Genomic DNA, 12,787 nt, shown 5'->3' with positions numbered 1-12,787 from the left:
GAACCGGTAGATGGCATTTGCAGCATTAGAGTGATTCGTTTGGTTATGAGTCGTGCAGAGTTTTGTTATAGCGTCAGACCTCATTCAACATTTGCATTTTAAGCAAACTTTTTCTTGAGATTGTGCTTCAGTTTCATTATCATCACACTTAATACTATGCAAATGATAAGTTTCAGATGCGAAATGAACACTAGGACGGACACAAACATCCATAATGGCCAATGTTGAGACATTGAGACAGTAACGTTCAATCATCTCAACTATGGCGCTGTTTCGAAGTAAAGAGGAAAATAAGCTTCGTCAAGGGCACATTTCTTACTAAACATGAGCCACAAGATACTCACTAATTCGAACCTCGTTATTAAATGCGCGAAACGGCTAAGATTCTTTTGTCACAATATCGAAGCCCTTCTGCCGATGTTAGTTCCGCTGCGATTATATTGGTAAAAGGGAATCGCAAGTAGAATTTGTCTTTTAGCAGGAAGAAACGGGTAGAGAGACTATCATGGACTTTTTACCTAAGATCTACTTTCTGAAAACCGATTAAAAAGGAGCGGAAAGCTTTACGTGGGTGAAGTCGTTACAATCAGAACGATTACTACCTATACTGAAAAGATCTTCTAGTGCCATCGAAGAAAGACTATATATATGAACTTTCTATTAGCTTTTGGAGGCAGGGTCATAAGGAGGAAATCCGGGCCCGGGGTAAAAATTAGGCGGAAATGCCGGGCCCTATATTATCCCGCTTTTTCATTAAAATTTGAAAACTCCGTGCTCGGGAAGGATTCACTTTTTCCACTCTCCTCTCGTGCCTGGATGGAGGAGATGTAGATCGTGGGTCCAACGGGAACTGACGAACTCACTACGCAAGCATATCTAGAAGCGAGTACCGCAGACAAATCTGCAGCACTTGAAATGCGCCTCAGTTAATTTGCCTGTCTTCCTCCTGGAGGAAGACAATCATGTCTCACCAATACAAGAGCCCTGGGGGAGCTCCAAAGCAAATATCACATGGTTTGGAATTAAGGTTATGTCACAGTATTCTTCACCAAGGGACCAAAGATGGTCTGTTGAGTTGGTGCGGGAGTTTCCTCGGATAAACACAATGCAATCAAGTCGTACGATCGATCAGGATTCACCATTATATTCTTTGCGGAAATACTGGGGATACGCTGGCTGGGACCCTCTGTACTCAGTGGCGTCACCATCCAGACGAGTAGGGCAATATAGAGGCGAGGTGAACAGTTTGGGCGGCAAGTTCGAAATCGCCTTCTTCTGGGTTCCCGGTCATAGGAACCTAGAGAAGAATGAGTTAGCTGATGCATTGGCCAGAAAGGGCCTAGGCAGTCTTCGGTAGACACCGTCTGATTTCCGCTGGCGACTGTGAAGAGCGGAGTGTACTCAAACTACTTAGCAGCCGCTGAATTCAGATGGCGAAGTTTCACCAAATACGCGATTTCAAGGAGTATTTGGCCCACCTATAACAAAACCAGATCGAAAGAACTCTTGTGCCAAATGCGGGCAAATGCATACAAGGTCACGGTGGTCTGCACAAAACACTGGCCTATAACATGCCATGTCGCCAAACTCGGTATACCCTACAATTAGCTTTAGCGAAGCTTCGGTGAGGAGTGAGAAAAACTCAGGCATTTATTTTGTGATTGTTCAGCTCTAGCTAGAGCCAAGCTGCGAACACTGAGTCAACAATTCTTTGGGGTCTTCAAGGGGATCTCTCGTTGCAGGGTGAGAGCTGTCTGCACTCTGCCCTCCTTGCTCCTACCACGGCAGTCATTGCCTTAGGAGTTTGTAGCATTTTGTGACAAACGTACCTAGTATGGCACCCAACCTGGTTTGATGATAATGTATTGAACTCGAAGCTCCTCGAATGATATTCCATTTCCGCTGCGATAGGGACCGGGCTGCATTACATAACTCCACTGGCGGCGGGATCCTAGTTGCAATAAAATATCCACTCCGTGCCGAGCCCGTCTTCTCTTCCTCTGGCTCTCCTTATGATAGTTATACCTTACGAGTCTCTCCGCCCAACTCTCATCGTTCATTGTATCTTGTATTTGTGTCCCCCTATGCTTGCTTCTCTCACATGTATGAAGAATTATTTGACGGTTTGCTGGAACTGCTTACTGTCAGGTTCCCTTCTCTACCGTTCTTTCTCTTTCCCCATGCTTAACTGATCTAATCATCCTAGCCTTTCAATTACTTCAAATAACCTCCCCTACTCTTTTTTATAAGTACCTATTCCACTCTGGAACTCAACATCATCAAAAATTCCTTGGGCCTCATTGTCGATCCCTTGCTTTCCCACCTGCTTAAGGCACTTTCCGTACTACCTTGAAGATCTCCGTATGTTAAAATCGATGCTCACCACCAAACCCCCGGAGCTATTTCGTTCAAACTCCTAAAAAGCACGTAGACCAGCTAAATTCAACTTCTTCAAAGCCAACTTTGATGGTCTTAACTCAGATTTAACTTGAATCAACTGAGATCACGTTTTATTTAACTCAATGTATGATCAAGTTCTTAGCAATATCCTTTCTAATCTCCTCTCTTGTTATGTCCCTTCATCTCTTACTTGTCTGAGTTCTTACCCAACTTGGTTTACCACAGAAAATTTCCGGGTTTCTATGAATGAGAGCGATCTTGCTCATTTCAAAACTTTGCGCTCCACGATGAAGACGATGATTAAAAACGCATATAAGCAATACTTGTGGAGCATCGAGGTAGTCCTTTCTTGCGGTGACTTGAAATCATTTTGACCCCGCATTCGTTATTCTCATAACCCCACCCAATCTTTCCCTTCTTCCATCCATTTTGCTGACACTACTTCCAACTTCCCACGCCAACCCTTCGACCTAATCTATTGTTTCTTCTACTCTGTGTTCACTTTCTCGTCCACTGAGGGCTTTACAACTTTTCTGGATACAGACAGCTCCGAATTTCCACCATCCTCTTCTTATCTTTTCTTTAGTTGAGTTCCTCATTGGTAATGTTGACACCAATGTTGGACCTGGTCCCGGTGGGCTTCCAAACTTCTTCCTTGGTAGCTGTAATCAATATATCTCCCTCCCTCTGTGTATGAGTATAATCTTCAACAAAACTCTCGATTGCTACTTTTCCCATCTTTGGAAAGAGGCCATTATGATCCCCATCCTCAAAAGCGGAGACCTTACTCTAGCTTACTCTACCGTCCCAATCTCTCTTCACACCTCTTGCTCCAAAATCCTCGACAGATACGTTAATGACGTCCCACCCATTTTGATCATCTCATAAAGAAAGAGCAGCATAGTTTCATGAGATATACAGCTTCGAACGTTTTGGTCTCTATCAACTGTGTTGCTAAATGTTTTAATTCACGATTGGAGGTACATGCTCCAAGCGCTTGATACCGTTGACCATAATATTCTCCTTTTCAAACTCCCTATACTCAATTCGTCTTCTCAATCATTTTATGACTCTATCAAACATTTCCTGCAGAGTTTCCTTTCATGGCTACTCATCCCGTATCTTCTCTCGTTCCTCTATTATTCCCCAAAGGTCTATACTTGCACCTCTACTATTCCTATCTTTTGTTAATGACCTCCACTCCACTCTCACCTGCCTGTGTTTACTTTACGCAGACGCCCTTAACCCCCCCTTGCCCTTCTTTATAAAACTGTTATAAAACTGTGATGTAAGAAGTCTTTAGACTATCACGGTCGCCATGTGATGTTGCCAGTCCACTGATCCCAGCCTCTTTACCTTACCTTTATGGAAAGTCGGAGCAGCTAAAGTGCCAAGCTTCAGGCTAACCGACTTTGGGAGCAGCAATTGCTTAAACTCCACAAGAATTAAACACATCGTAATTACCTTTGATAATTCTGACGAACTATATATTTCTCAATTCATGTTTCCTAATTTATACAAAATTTACATATACTTAGTAGGCACCGAGATGGTGCCATCCTTTTATAATTGACTCAATAAATGCATACCAACGGTTCCTAATGACGCAAACAACCGGAAGCTCTCTTGGCAACCAACAGTTGTTCGGCAGCTGATTTTGACAGCGTACATTTGTCAATAGTTCATGTCATTGTGAAATCAGTGTTCCCGGCTGTTTGTTAGGAGATCGGTGTACTTTGAAGTGTTTTCGAAACCTCACTGAATGGGACATGATCCTAGAGTGTCACCAGACCAAACTCCTGACAACGTAACTCCACCATGAATTTCACGCGACATCTCTTCGTAAAATTGCCTTCGTTTTGCCTTACGAAATCCGCACCCCTAAAATGGGATCCAGTTTGTCGTCGCATTTCGACCAAGTTCCTGCCGCTGAAGCATTCCCTGGAGCGGGTTCCCCTATCCCGAACATGTCCTTGTATCCGCAGTGTTTCAAACTCTACAAAACTCTTTACAGAGAACATCAAAGTCATCCAGAAGAAACGTCCCCTGCGAAAACGATACACAGAAGAGGAGGACCTCAAGGCTGCCGGCTATTTCCAGGTTAGAGCATTTGCGACCGCTGACGAATATGATCTCGAAGCTATGTTGGCTGCTATCGAGGAACAGGACCTCTATGCGGCGAAAAAGTTCTTCTCGACAGACACACTGAGTGCCGTGCAGGACGTCTTGTATGTCACGGCTAAGTACAAGGTGGGGGAGGAACCGCGTGATATTTTTTTCTTCCGTGATGGCTCCGTGGTTCTGTGGAATTGCAACGATTTGGAGAGCAAAAATGTCCTGAAGTTCATCAAACCGTACGAGACTGACAGCTACGACGCCCCAATAATCCATGGCGAGAGTGAAATCATGCCCTACAACTATGCTGTGGAGGCAGAGGGTGCCAAGTTCCAAGCAGGGCGGTTTCTAATAACCAAGGACGAGGAGAACTACCTGGAGAAGTATACATTCTCGAACGCGCTAGCCACGTCCATTAAACTGGGCGTGTGCGAGGCGACCCTTGACCGATACATCGACTCTATGGAGTTTGTGACGGAGGATCTCAAACGCGGTAGTAAGATCCGCATATCCCGTGGGAAGCTGTTACGAAAAACCGGAGAACTGTTTGCCCTGCGACATCAGATAAATCTTAGCTCTGACCTGTTGGACACACCTGATTTCTACTGGGATCGGGAGGAGCTGGAGGCACTGTATTCGCAGGTGTGCGCATATTTCAGCATTTCGCGACGAACAAAGGTTATGAATGAGAAGCTAAACCATTGCGTGGAGCTAGCGGAATTGGTCTCACATGAACTGAATGACGCTCATCATATCCGATTGGAGTGGATGATCATTATCCTGATTATGGTGGAAGTCTGTTTTGAGATTATTCACTATGCGGAAAGGTACTGGCCTAGTAGTAGCGAAGCAGAGGAGCGAGAGGGCAAGGCGGTTGCTCATTGATTCTTTTGGAGTTTCTTGTAAGGAAGCGATGCTTTAGTGTTAGGAACATGTTGTGGATAGAAATGTCCTTTCTGCCGAAATAAAAGTAAGACGTTTTGTTACTGAAATTTGAATTGTATTTTAACAGCCAGATATCTTCGTCCTTGGCCAGCATTTTTAATTGAAGTCACGTGAATAGAGGACTTCGTGTTTCTGGCGTCTTATATCGTTGGCAGTTTGCCTCAGCAAACGAAATTTCTCTGAACTGGAAGTAGGAACAAAGAAAATCGAAATGTTTACCGAAATTTGTTTTATTTCCTCCTGTCCTGTCTGCATTCGAGCCTAGGTTCCAGAATTCCGAGTATTCTGTTAATTGTTCTGGTGATATCTACTTGTTCATTGTTTATCTGTCTGTCACACGCAATTTACTCGGAAACGACTGTTTCATTTCTCTTATTCCTTCATGGAGGCATTAACTTCCCTTTGGGAAGCGTCTACATCTGCTTCCAACAGGATTCTAGACGGCGTCTTGCAAGTTATGAGCAGAACGTTCACGAAACAACCGTACATTTATACCGAGCCGGCAGTATTACCTCGATTCCCCTAGATGTCTCCCCGGTCGACAAGGGTAAAAGTTAACCAACCTAAATCGTTCATAACCTGGTCTCCAATTGTCATTCGCTGGACAGTGGAAGGTGGTCCTCCGTCTAATTTTGTATTGGGAGTGAAGTAGATTTTTGGACAAAATGCGTCTATCTTTGGTGTTGTTCTTTAAGCGGACTGTACCTGGCCACATTTTCCGTGGTAAGCGACGTCTCGTCAAGCCTGTCTCCAAGCAAGCGATGAATACTTTAATTGAGGAATATGAACAACAAGAGGCGAATATGTTGCTGTTGCGACACCCTTACCTGACGAGGGTGAGTATTATATATTTGAAATTTGGTCCATATTTTTACATAAGCAGCATGTACTATTCGATTCCTGGTAAGCTCGTCCAGTGAACATCTTTTACTGTTCTTCCAAATTCCTAAGAATCATGCCCACCCAGACTTCACCAAAGGGTTATTTTCGCTAAATTATTGGTTTTTGATTTGCCTCCTGTGTGTCCGGATAGTTGATTGATTAGAGCACAAAGCTGACGTACGGAAGGTCGCGGTTCAAATGTCACTGGTGGCAGTGGGATCGTGATTTGACGTCGGATGCCAGCGACTCACCTGTGAATGAGTGCCCGAGTCAAATTATGGTAACAATCTCGAGCGAGCGCAATGCTGACCACATTGCCTCCTACAGTGTACTGTAATCTTGTAGTGCACCGCTACGGTCTTGAATGAAGTGCTCTAACACACTTCAAAATTCTGATCCAATTGGATTGTTGCGCCAATGATTATTATTATTAATTGCCTCCCACCCCAATATGCCTCAGAACCCAGGGTAGCTTAGAGTTTAATTCCAGCTTCCCTTATAAATCTGGCCAGATCTATCCAAAGGGAGCGATTACCTGCCGCGGTGGGGTCCAGTAAATAAGTTAGTCCTATGTCGAGAGAACCTGTCACACTGAAAGATAACATGGTCCGCAACTCCACAGCTATCACAGGGAACTGCATGAATCTTGGCGAAGAAGGCTTTGCAGAAGGAGAAGTTTGTGGCCACTCGTTTGAAAGCTCTCACATCCCCCGAGCTAATGGGATATCCTAGAACCAAAGTTTATTGGGAATGTGGGAGAGTCCCTTAAAGAACTTGGCGTTCCCTAGGAGATCTGCGTGTAATCTTCGTTCCGTTCAGTGCTAATGGTGTTACCAATAAACAGGCATGTATCTGAATATGCAGGGGGAGGGCGTGTAGGGATGATAGCCATCCGAGTTCGTTTAGCAGTTCCGTCAGTCTCTTCATTATAAAAGTTCCCGCTATGCCCAGGAACCCAGAGAAAAAGAACTTCTTTAAAGCGGGATTTTCTCATTTCGTCCTGTGCCCGAGCGGCTTGATAATTGGTCAAGGCATTATTAGTGAGGACTTTGATGGCTTGTATGGAATTTTATGGCTTGTACGGTGGCTAGGAGCTCTGCGTTGAGACCACCAAAACTGCAGAGTCAACCGAAGCATCGATAGCCAAGATCGTGAACCTAAGGGCCCTTCATTTTTGGACTTCCTCCTCACAATTTGAAGCAAGGTCAGCTTTGGTATATGTATTATCGTCACCGTAAGGGTTTTATATGGAGAAGTATCTGAAGGGGTTGGGTGTTTCGCTGGCAACGGAGTAGGATTGCATGGATCTTGTTGAAACTGTGTTGGAGGCGACAAGATTGTCTCTGATGGGGTCGTAAAGGGAAGAATTGAACGCTTTGGCGTTTAGAATTTCTCTTGCAGCCAGCAGGGTTTTTTTTTTAAGAGAGAGGGCTCATTACCTTAGGCAAAGATGAAATGAGTCGGGGTGGGTCTGATGAGACCAAAGCAGTGCCTCAGGGAGGCAGCTATGAGGGATTGTGTGCTGGCCTAAGGTGCTTGACCGTGAAGGTTGAAAAAGAGGTGTAATCCAGGACTGGTTTAATCATCCCCCTAAATAGTTTGAGGGCCTTTCTCGGATGAAGACCCCAGTTGACCCCTGATGACTTTGGCAGCTTTTTAGCTTTGATTGTGATGGAGTCAATGTGCTCCTTCAGTAAGAGAGACCGAAATAGTTCCTCCAAAAAAGGTGATATTTTTCTTACGTTTAAGGCGAACGTTATTGATATTAAGCCTAAATACATTCATGCGGGAACGGGGAAAGGCAATTTTCTAGGATTTTTCAAAGTTGGCCGGCAGTCTGAGAGACTTACATTGGTCGATGAAGGCCTAGGTTTGTTGGTGGAGGAGTCTTCTGATTCCGCTGGCTGCTATGATGAAAAAGTCATCCGCATTTCCTGTAGAAGGAGGCACTGTAGATATTGAAGGATGTATCCTTGAGGCAGGCCATTGTTCACCTAATGACTAAGCATGACCAGTTTCCTGTTACGGATTATATTCCAAGTCCAATGGATGATGTCAGAAGGGAGCCTCATATCGGCTATCACACTCATTAGGAGGGACAGGTCCACCATTTCGTAGGCCTTGCTAATATCCCTGGATAAGCCAAGGACGTGCTTCTTATGGTTCCTCTCAGTGGATATTTATAGATGCAAGTAGTTGAGGTAGGTGGAGGTGGAGCTGCATCTCCTATAGGCGAAACAATTGTCAGGAGAGAGTGGAGGTTCTCGAGCGATTGGTTGAAGCTGGCTTTTATCAGAGAGTGTGCTAGTTTGGAGAATACATTAAAGAGAGAGCTGTTTAGATTATTTTAAACTTTTCCTATATCAAGAATCGGGCCCAGTTTTGCGCACGCCGCACGGTCCAGTTATTGTACGCCAGTGTAAATAATTCCGTCCGTACCAGGGCGAAACGTTTTTATGCTTATCAAGGACCTCCTAAAACTCAAGAGGGGAGAAGTGTTGAAAGGTGCAACGAATTTTCTTAGCCAGGGGGAAAGTTTCGTAACCATTGTTGTAATGGCTTTTCGCGGGGCTCAGAAAGCGGAGGCATGAAGTGATTAGAGTCGATTAATCTGGTCCAGAATTCTTTTTGGAAATTTCAATTCAGAAGTCTATGTGTTAAGCCAAGAGTTCCTTTTTACCTCGTGTACAGCGTAACTCCAATTGTTTCTTGACTCAATGAAGGCTAACAAATCATCATGGTTCGCCAAACTTGTGAAATTCCTGAAAGCCAGCTGCTTAGCCTGAAAGAGGTGTTTTAACTCTGCGCACAACCAGTGTTTCTGGATCGATATCCTACCATTTGATACGAAAGACGAGATTGAAATTTGTTTTTTTATTGTTGGAGATATATTATTGATTTATTGATACCAAAGGGAAGGGTGGTGGTGGAGAGCCTTTGATGGAGGTGAATGTGCTCGTTTTTGTACGCACTGATATGGGTAACCTTGTTACTTTGGGTGAGGATTCGCCGATGGTGGTTGTTAGCAATCTTTTTCTCAAGCGAATTCCGTAACCAATTTCTGGAGACTGAAATGGACATGGTTATGTCGGGGACAGACCCAGCAGGATTCAGATCAGCCTGGGACTTAAAAAACGTGTGTTTTCTATAAATAAATAAAAATAAAGTTTCGGACAATTTCTCCGAAAGTTCATACCTCGGAAGAAGTGAAGGAGTCTCGACAGAATTCGGTGAAGGCATTTAAATCCTCTGCAATGAAAACATTTTATCTGATCTCAAGGAAGTTGATCAGTTTATTGAGTTCATTGGTGAAGACCGTCCTGCCAATGAATGGGGGGAAATATGTCGACTGGGGTTTAAATTTCATGTTTTAGCGATAATAATATCCATGTCCTTCTGGTAATGGACTTTGCGGAAGCGGATCTCGTTGTTGAATGCTAGGACGACTCCATCGTACTCATCTATTCTGGATTTAGCAATAAGGACAAGATCTCGTCACGTCAAAGCATTCAACTCAATTTCATAAGCCAATTCGAGACACGGGAATATACGACAGGCGTTGAAAACACCGTTGTCGACACTCTCCCACGCGTGCAAATAGTCACCATGCCCGCCGCTACCACGGCTAGAGCTATCAGTGAAGCGAAAATGAAAGTTGTGCAATTACCTCACCTGCTAGCCAGCGCACGCCTTAAACTCCATCAGCTGAAAATGGACGGCAATTTCGTGTACTACGTGGAATTCAACGGCGCACTAAATCCATACATATCCGCTTCGTTAGGTTTTCGAACCGTGGACCAACTTTCACAAGCGAAGCGCCAAAGGCGTAGGGTAAGAAGGTATCAGTAGCCGTTCCGAGGAGCCCAATTAGCGGTGTGGTTTTGATGCCACAAACTCCTAAGGCTGTGACTGCTGCTATGAGAGCAGAGAGGCAGAGTCTAACTGGCTCGGATCTTCAGAGCCAGCCTGTAGCATTCACGAAGGAAAGCAGCTCTCCCATCCTGCAACTAGAAATCTCTCTGAGGTTCCCAAAGATTGGTTTACACAATGTCCGTAGTCTGGCTCTAGCTTGAGCTGGGCAATCGTAGAGAAAGTGCATAAAGGTTTCCCTTGCTTTTTCGCAGCTTCGGCAATGCGAATTGTAAGGTATGCCGAGCCTGGCGGCATGGTCCCCTATGGGCCAATGCCCCGTGCAGACCGCCGTATTCTTGAATGCATTTGCACGCGTCTGGCACAGGAGCTCTCGTGATCGGGTGGGCCAAATTTTCCTTGACTTGGCACAGCTCGTAAGTCTTCGCAATCTAAGGCCCGCGACTGGTCGGTAGTGCGAGTAGACTCCGCCCCTGACAACCGTCAGCGAAACACCGACTGTATTCACCGAAGGGCTGCCAAGAGCAGAGCCTGGCCAATTTGTCAGCTCACTCATTCCCCTCTACGTTCCTATGTCCGGGAACCCATAGGAGGATGACCTTGAGCGTGTCACCAACCTGGAAGATTTCGTCGTTGAGTACAAGCCCTTGATTACACTTGGGGCTCGAAACTCGCTCCAGCCATCGGCAGACCTAAATTTTTTCCTAGCCGAGTCTACTCTGGGCAGAGCAATGCACCTCTTGTCAGCTGACCAAAGTTTATGGAAACCATCGCGCTGAGTTTGGTAGTTTCAAAGCACCAGATGGCCGCTTTGACTGACTGACTCACCTAATCAAGCTGCAACTGTGCGAAGGATACGAAAATTGGTTTACCATAATCGATCGTTATACGTGTTGGCTCCAGATAGTTCCCCCACCCTCGCTAGAGCTCCCTTCGACCACTAAATTTCAATCTTTGGCCCTCCGCTCGTGATCACCTCCGACCAAGGGAAACAGTTTAAGTCAGGCCTCATTGCTGAGTTTGTTCAACTCCTAGGAGTTTACCATACCAACACAACGCCGTACCACTCGGCAGTGCTGCTCGCTACGGGTACCACCTCCAAGGAAGATTTCCAGGCTTCATCGGCTGAAATGGTATTTGGTACATTACTGCGTATCCCGGGTGCAACAGGGTACTTTTGTTAGCAGATCATACACTTTCTGAGCTAACTTACGTCGGTTTTTCAAGGTGATCCGCCCAGTCCTGTCTGGCAGGCATGCAACACACCATCCATTCGTTTTTAAGGACCTCGCCACCTACGACTACGTCTTCCGCCGCATAGATGTCGTTAAGAAGCCTCTGGAACAGCAGCGGTACACTGGTCTACACCGTATCATAAAGAGAGTCGACCACCATGAACGGGGTTGCTAACACCCTCTTTACTGACCATCTAAAGTCAGTGGACGCCACCATGATGTCGATGAAGGTTTCATTATCGAGTTGAGGACCTGCAGTTCGGTTCCTATTAGAGATTCTAATAGTCTTGATCCTCTCGTGTTGACCAGAACTTTCCTAACAGAAATGGTGGACGTTAAGGACACATCCAGCTAATGTCTCCGTGCCGTTAACCTTGGCATTTGGATAGCTTTAATGAATGTTCCACGGGGAATTTCGTCCTCTTCAGAGCATCAAAGAATACCCTCATCTTCCCGTTGAATTTTTATGGTTAATTTGATGTTGTGGGGTCTTCATTACATAGGTCCTGGTTAGTGAAGTGCCATTGTCCTACACTTCAGAGAAGATGTCCTGGACAATATATCTCCTTCATTGGTTGACGAAGCCGACACTTGTAACGTAACGGTTTCAAGTCTGTAGTAGGGTTGGCTGTAGGTTTGTTCCTGAATTAAGGAACGCCGATAGTAAGAAAAGTTTGGGGCTTATTGGGTCTCCATCCAGTAGGTCTAGGGATGATGATGCGGCAGTTTTTCTGTCTGAACTATATCCTTGTCCTTGGTATTTCGTATTCGCTTACTTCTCCGCAACCGAACGGAGCAAAAGCTAAAGAAGGATGAAGATTTTATTTATTTCTTTGCAGCCAAGCTTTTATTTTCGCGCTCCTTCAAAACGTTGGAGGAATAAACAGGAAGCCATGTACAAACTCCTGCTATCGAGATCAGGATAAGAACAGGGCATGGAAGTTCGTGCAGTTTGAAAGACTCTATCGCCACTTGCTAGTCATAACCATCTTTATTGATTTTGATGGCATATCTCCAATACCTGTTTTATTTTTTCTTTGCAGGAGGAGTCAGCTGGTCACGCCAAGGCTCTCGGGAAACACGAACTCTTCCTTAAGGTGAAGCAAGAACAATTGACCGCTCTAAAAATGAAGCCACATGTTACGCTCGAGGATCGACTATTACACCTGCGCGTTCAAGAAAAATGGGATTGAGTTGCCAACGGACCTTTAAGGGTGGTAAGAAAGAGGTGGGACCTCTTTTAAAAGATTAGAAAAAAAACGAATCATTAGTTTTTAGTTAAATTGTGCTGTTTAAAGTGTACAAATAACGTTTTTATTGTAATAAATATTGCAAAATAA

At 44.9% G+C, this 12,787-nt stretch overlaps 2 protein-coding genes across 2 annotated transcripts; both read left to right on the top strand.

Annotated features, from left to right (window-relative positions):
- The first annotated feature begins 4,088 nt into the window (after window positions 1-4,088).
- On the top strand, window positions 4,089-5,500 carry LOC119653620 (required for meiotic nuclear division protein 1 homolog). Its single transcript, XM_038058393.1, has one exon. The coding sequence runs from the start codon at window positions 4,219-4,221 to the stop codon at window positions 5,398-5,400; it is 1,182 nt and encodes a 393-aa protein (XP_037914321.1). The 5' UTR covers window positions 4,089-4,218; the 3' UTR covers window positions 5,401-5,500.
- A 536-nt stretch (window positions 5,501-6,036) lies between these two features.
- On the top strand, window positions 6,037-12,784 carry LOC119653622 (ribosomal protein 63, mitochondrial). The gene is made up of 2 exons (XM_038058395.1): window positions 6,037-6,296; window positions 12,491-12,784. The coding sequence occupies exons 1-2, from the start codon at window positions 6,126-6,128 to the stop codon at window positions 12,638-12,640; spliced, it is 321 nt and encodes a 106-aa protein (XP_037914323.1). The 5' UTR covers window positions 6,037-6,125; the 3' UTR covers window positions 12,641-12,784.
- Window positions 12,785-12,787: the final 3 nt, after the last annotated feature.

This window comes from Hermetia illucens, chromosome 4, assembly GCF_905115235.1.
Source record: "Hermetia illucens chromosome 4, iHerIll2.2.curated.20191125, whole genome shotgun sequence".
Taxonomy (NCBI): domain Eukaryota; kingdom Metazoa; phylum Arthropoda; class Insecta; order Diptera; family Stratiomyidae; genus Hermetia; species Hermetia illucens.
The sequence above is the reverse complement of the archived record's forward strand: the minus strand, read 5'-3'. Positions and strand labels throughout refer to the sequence as shown.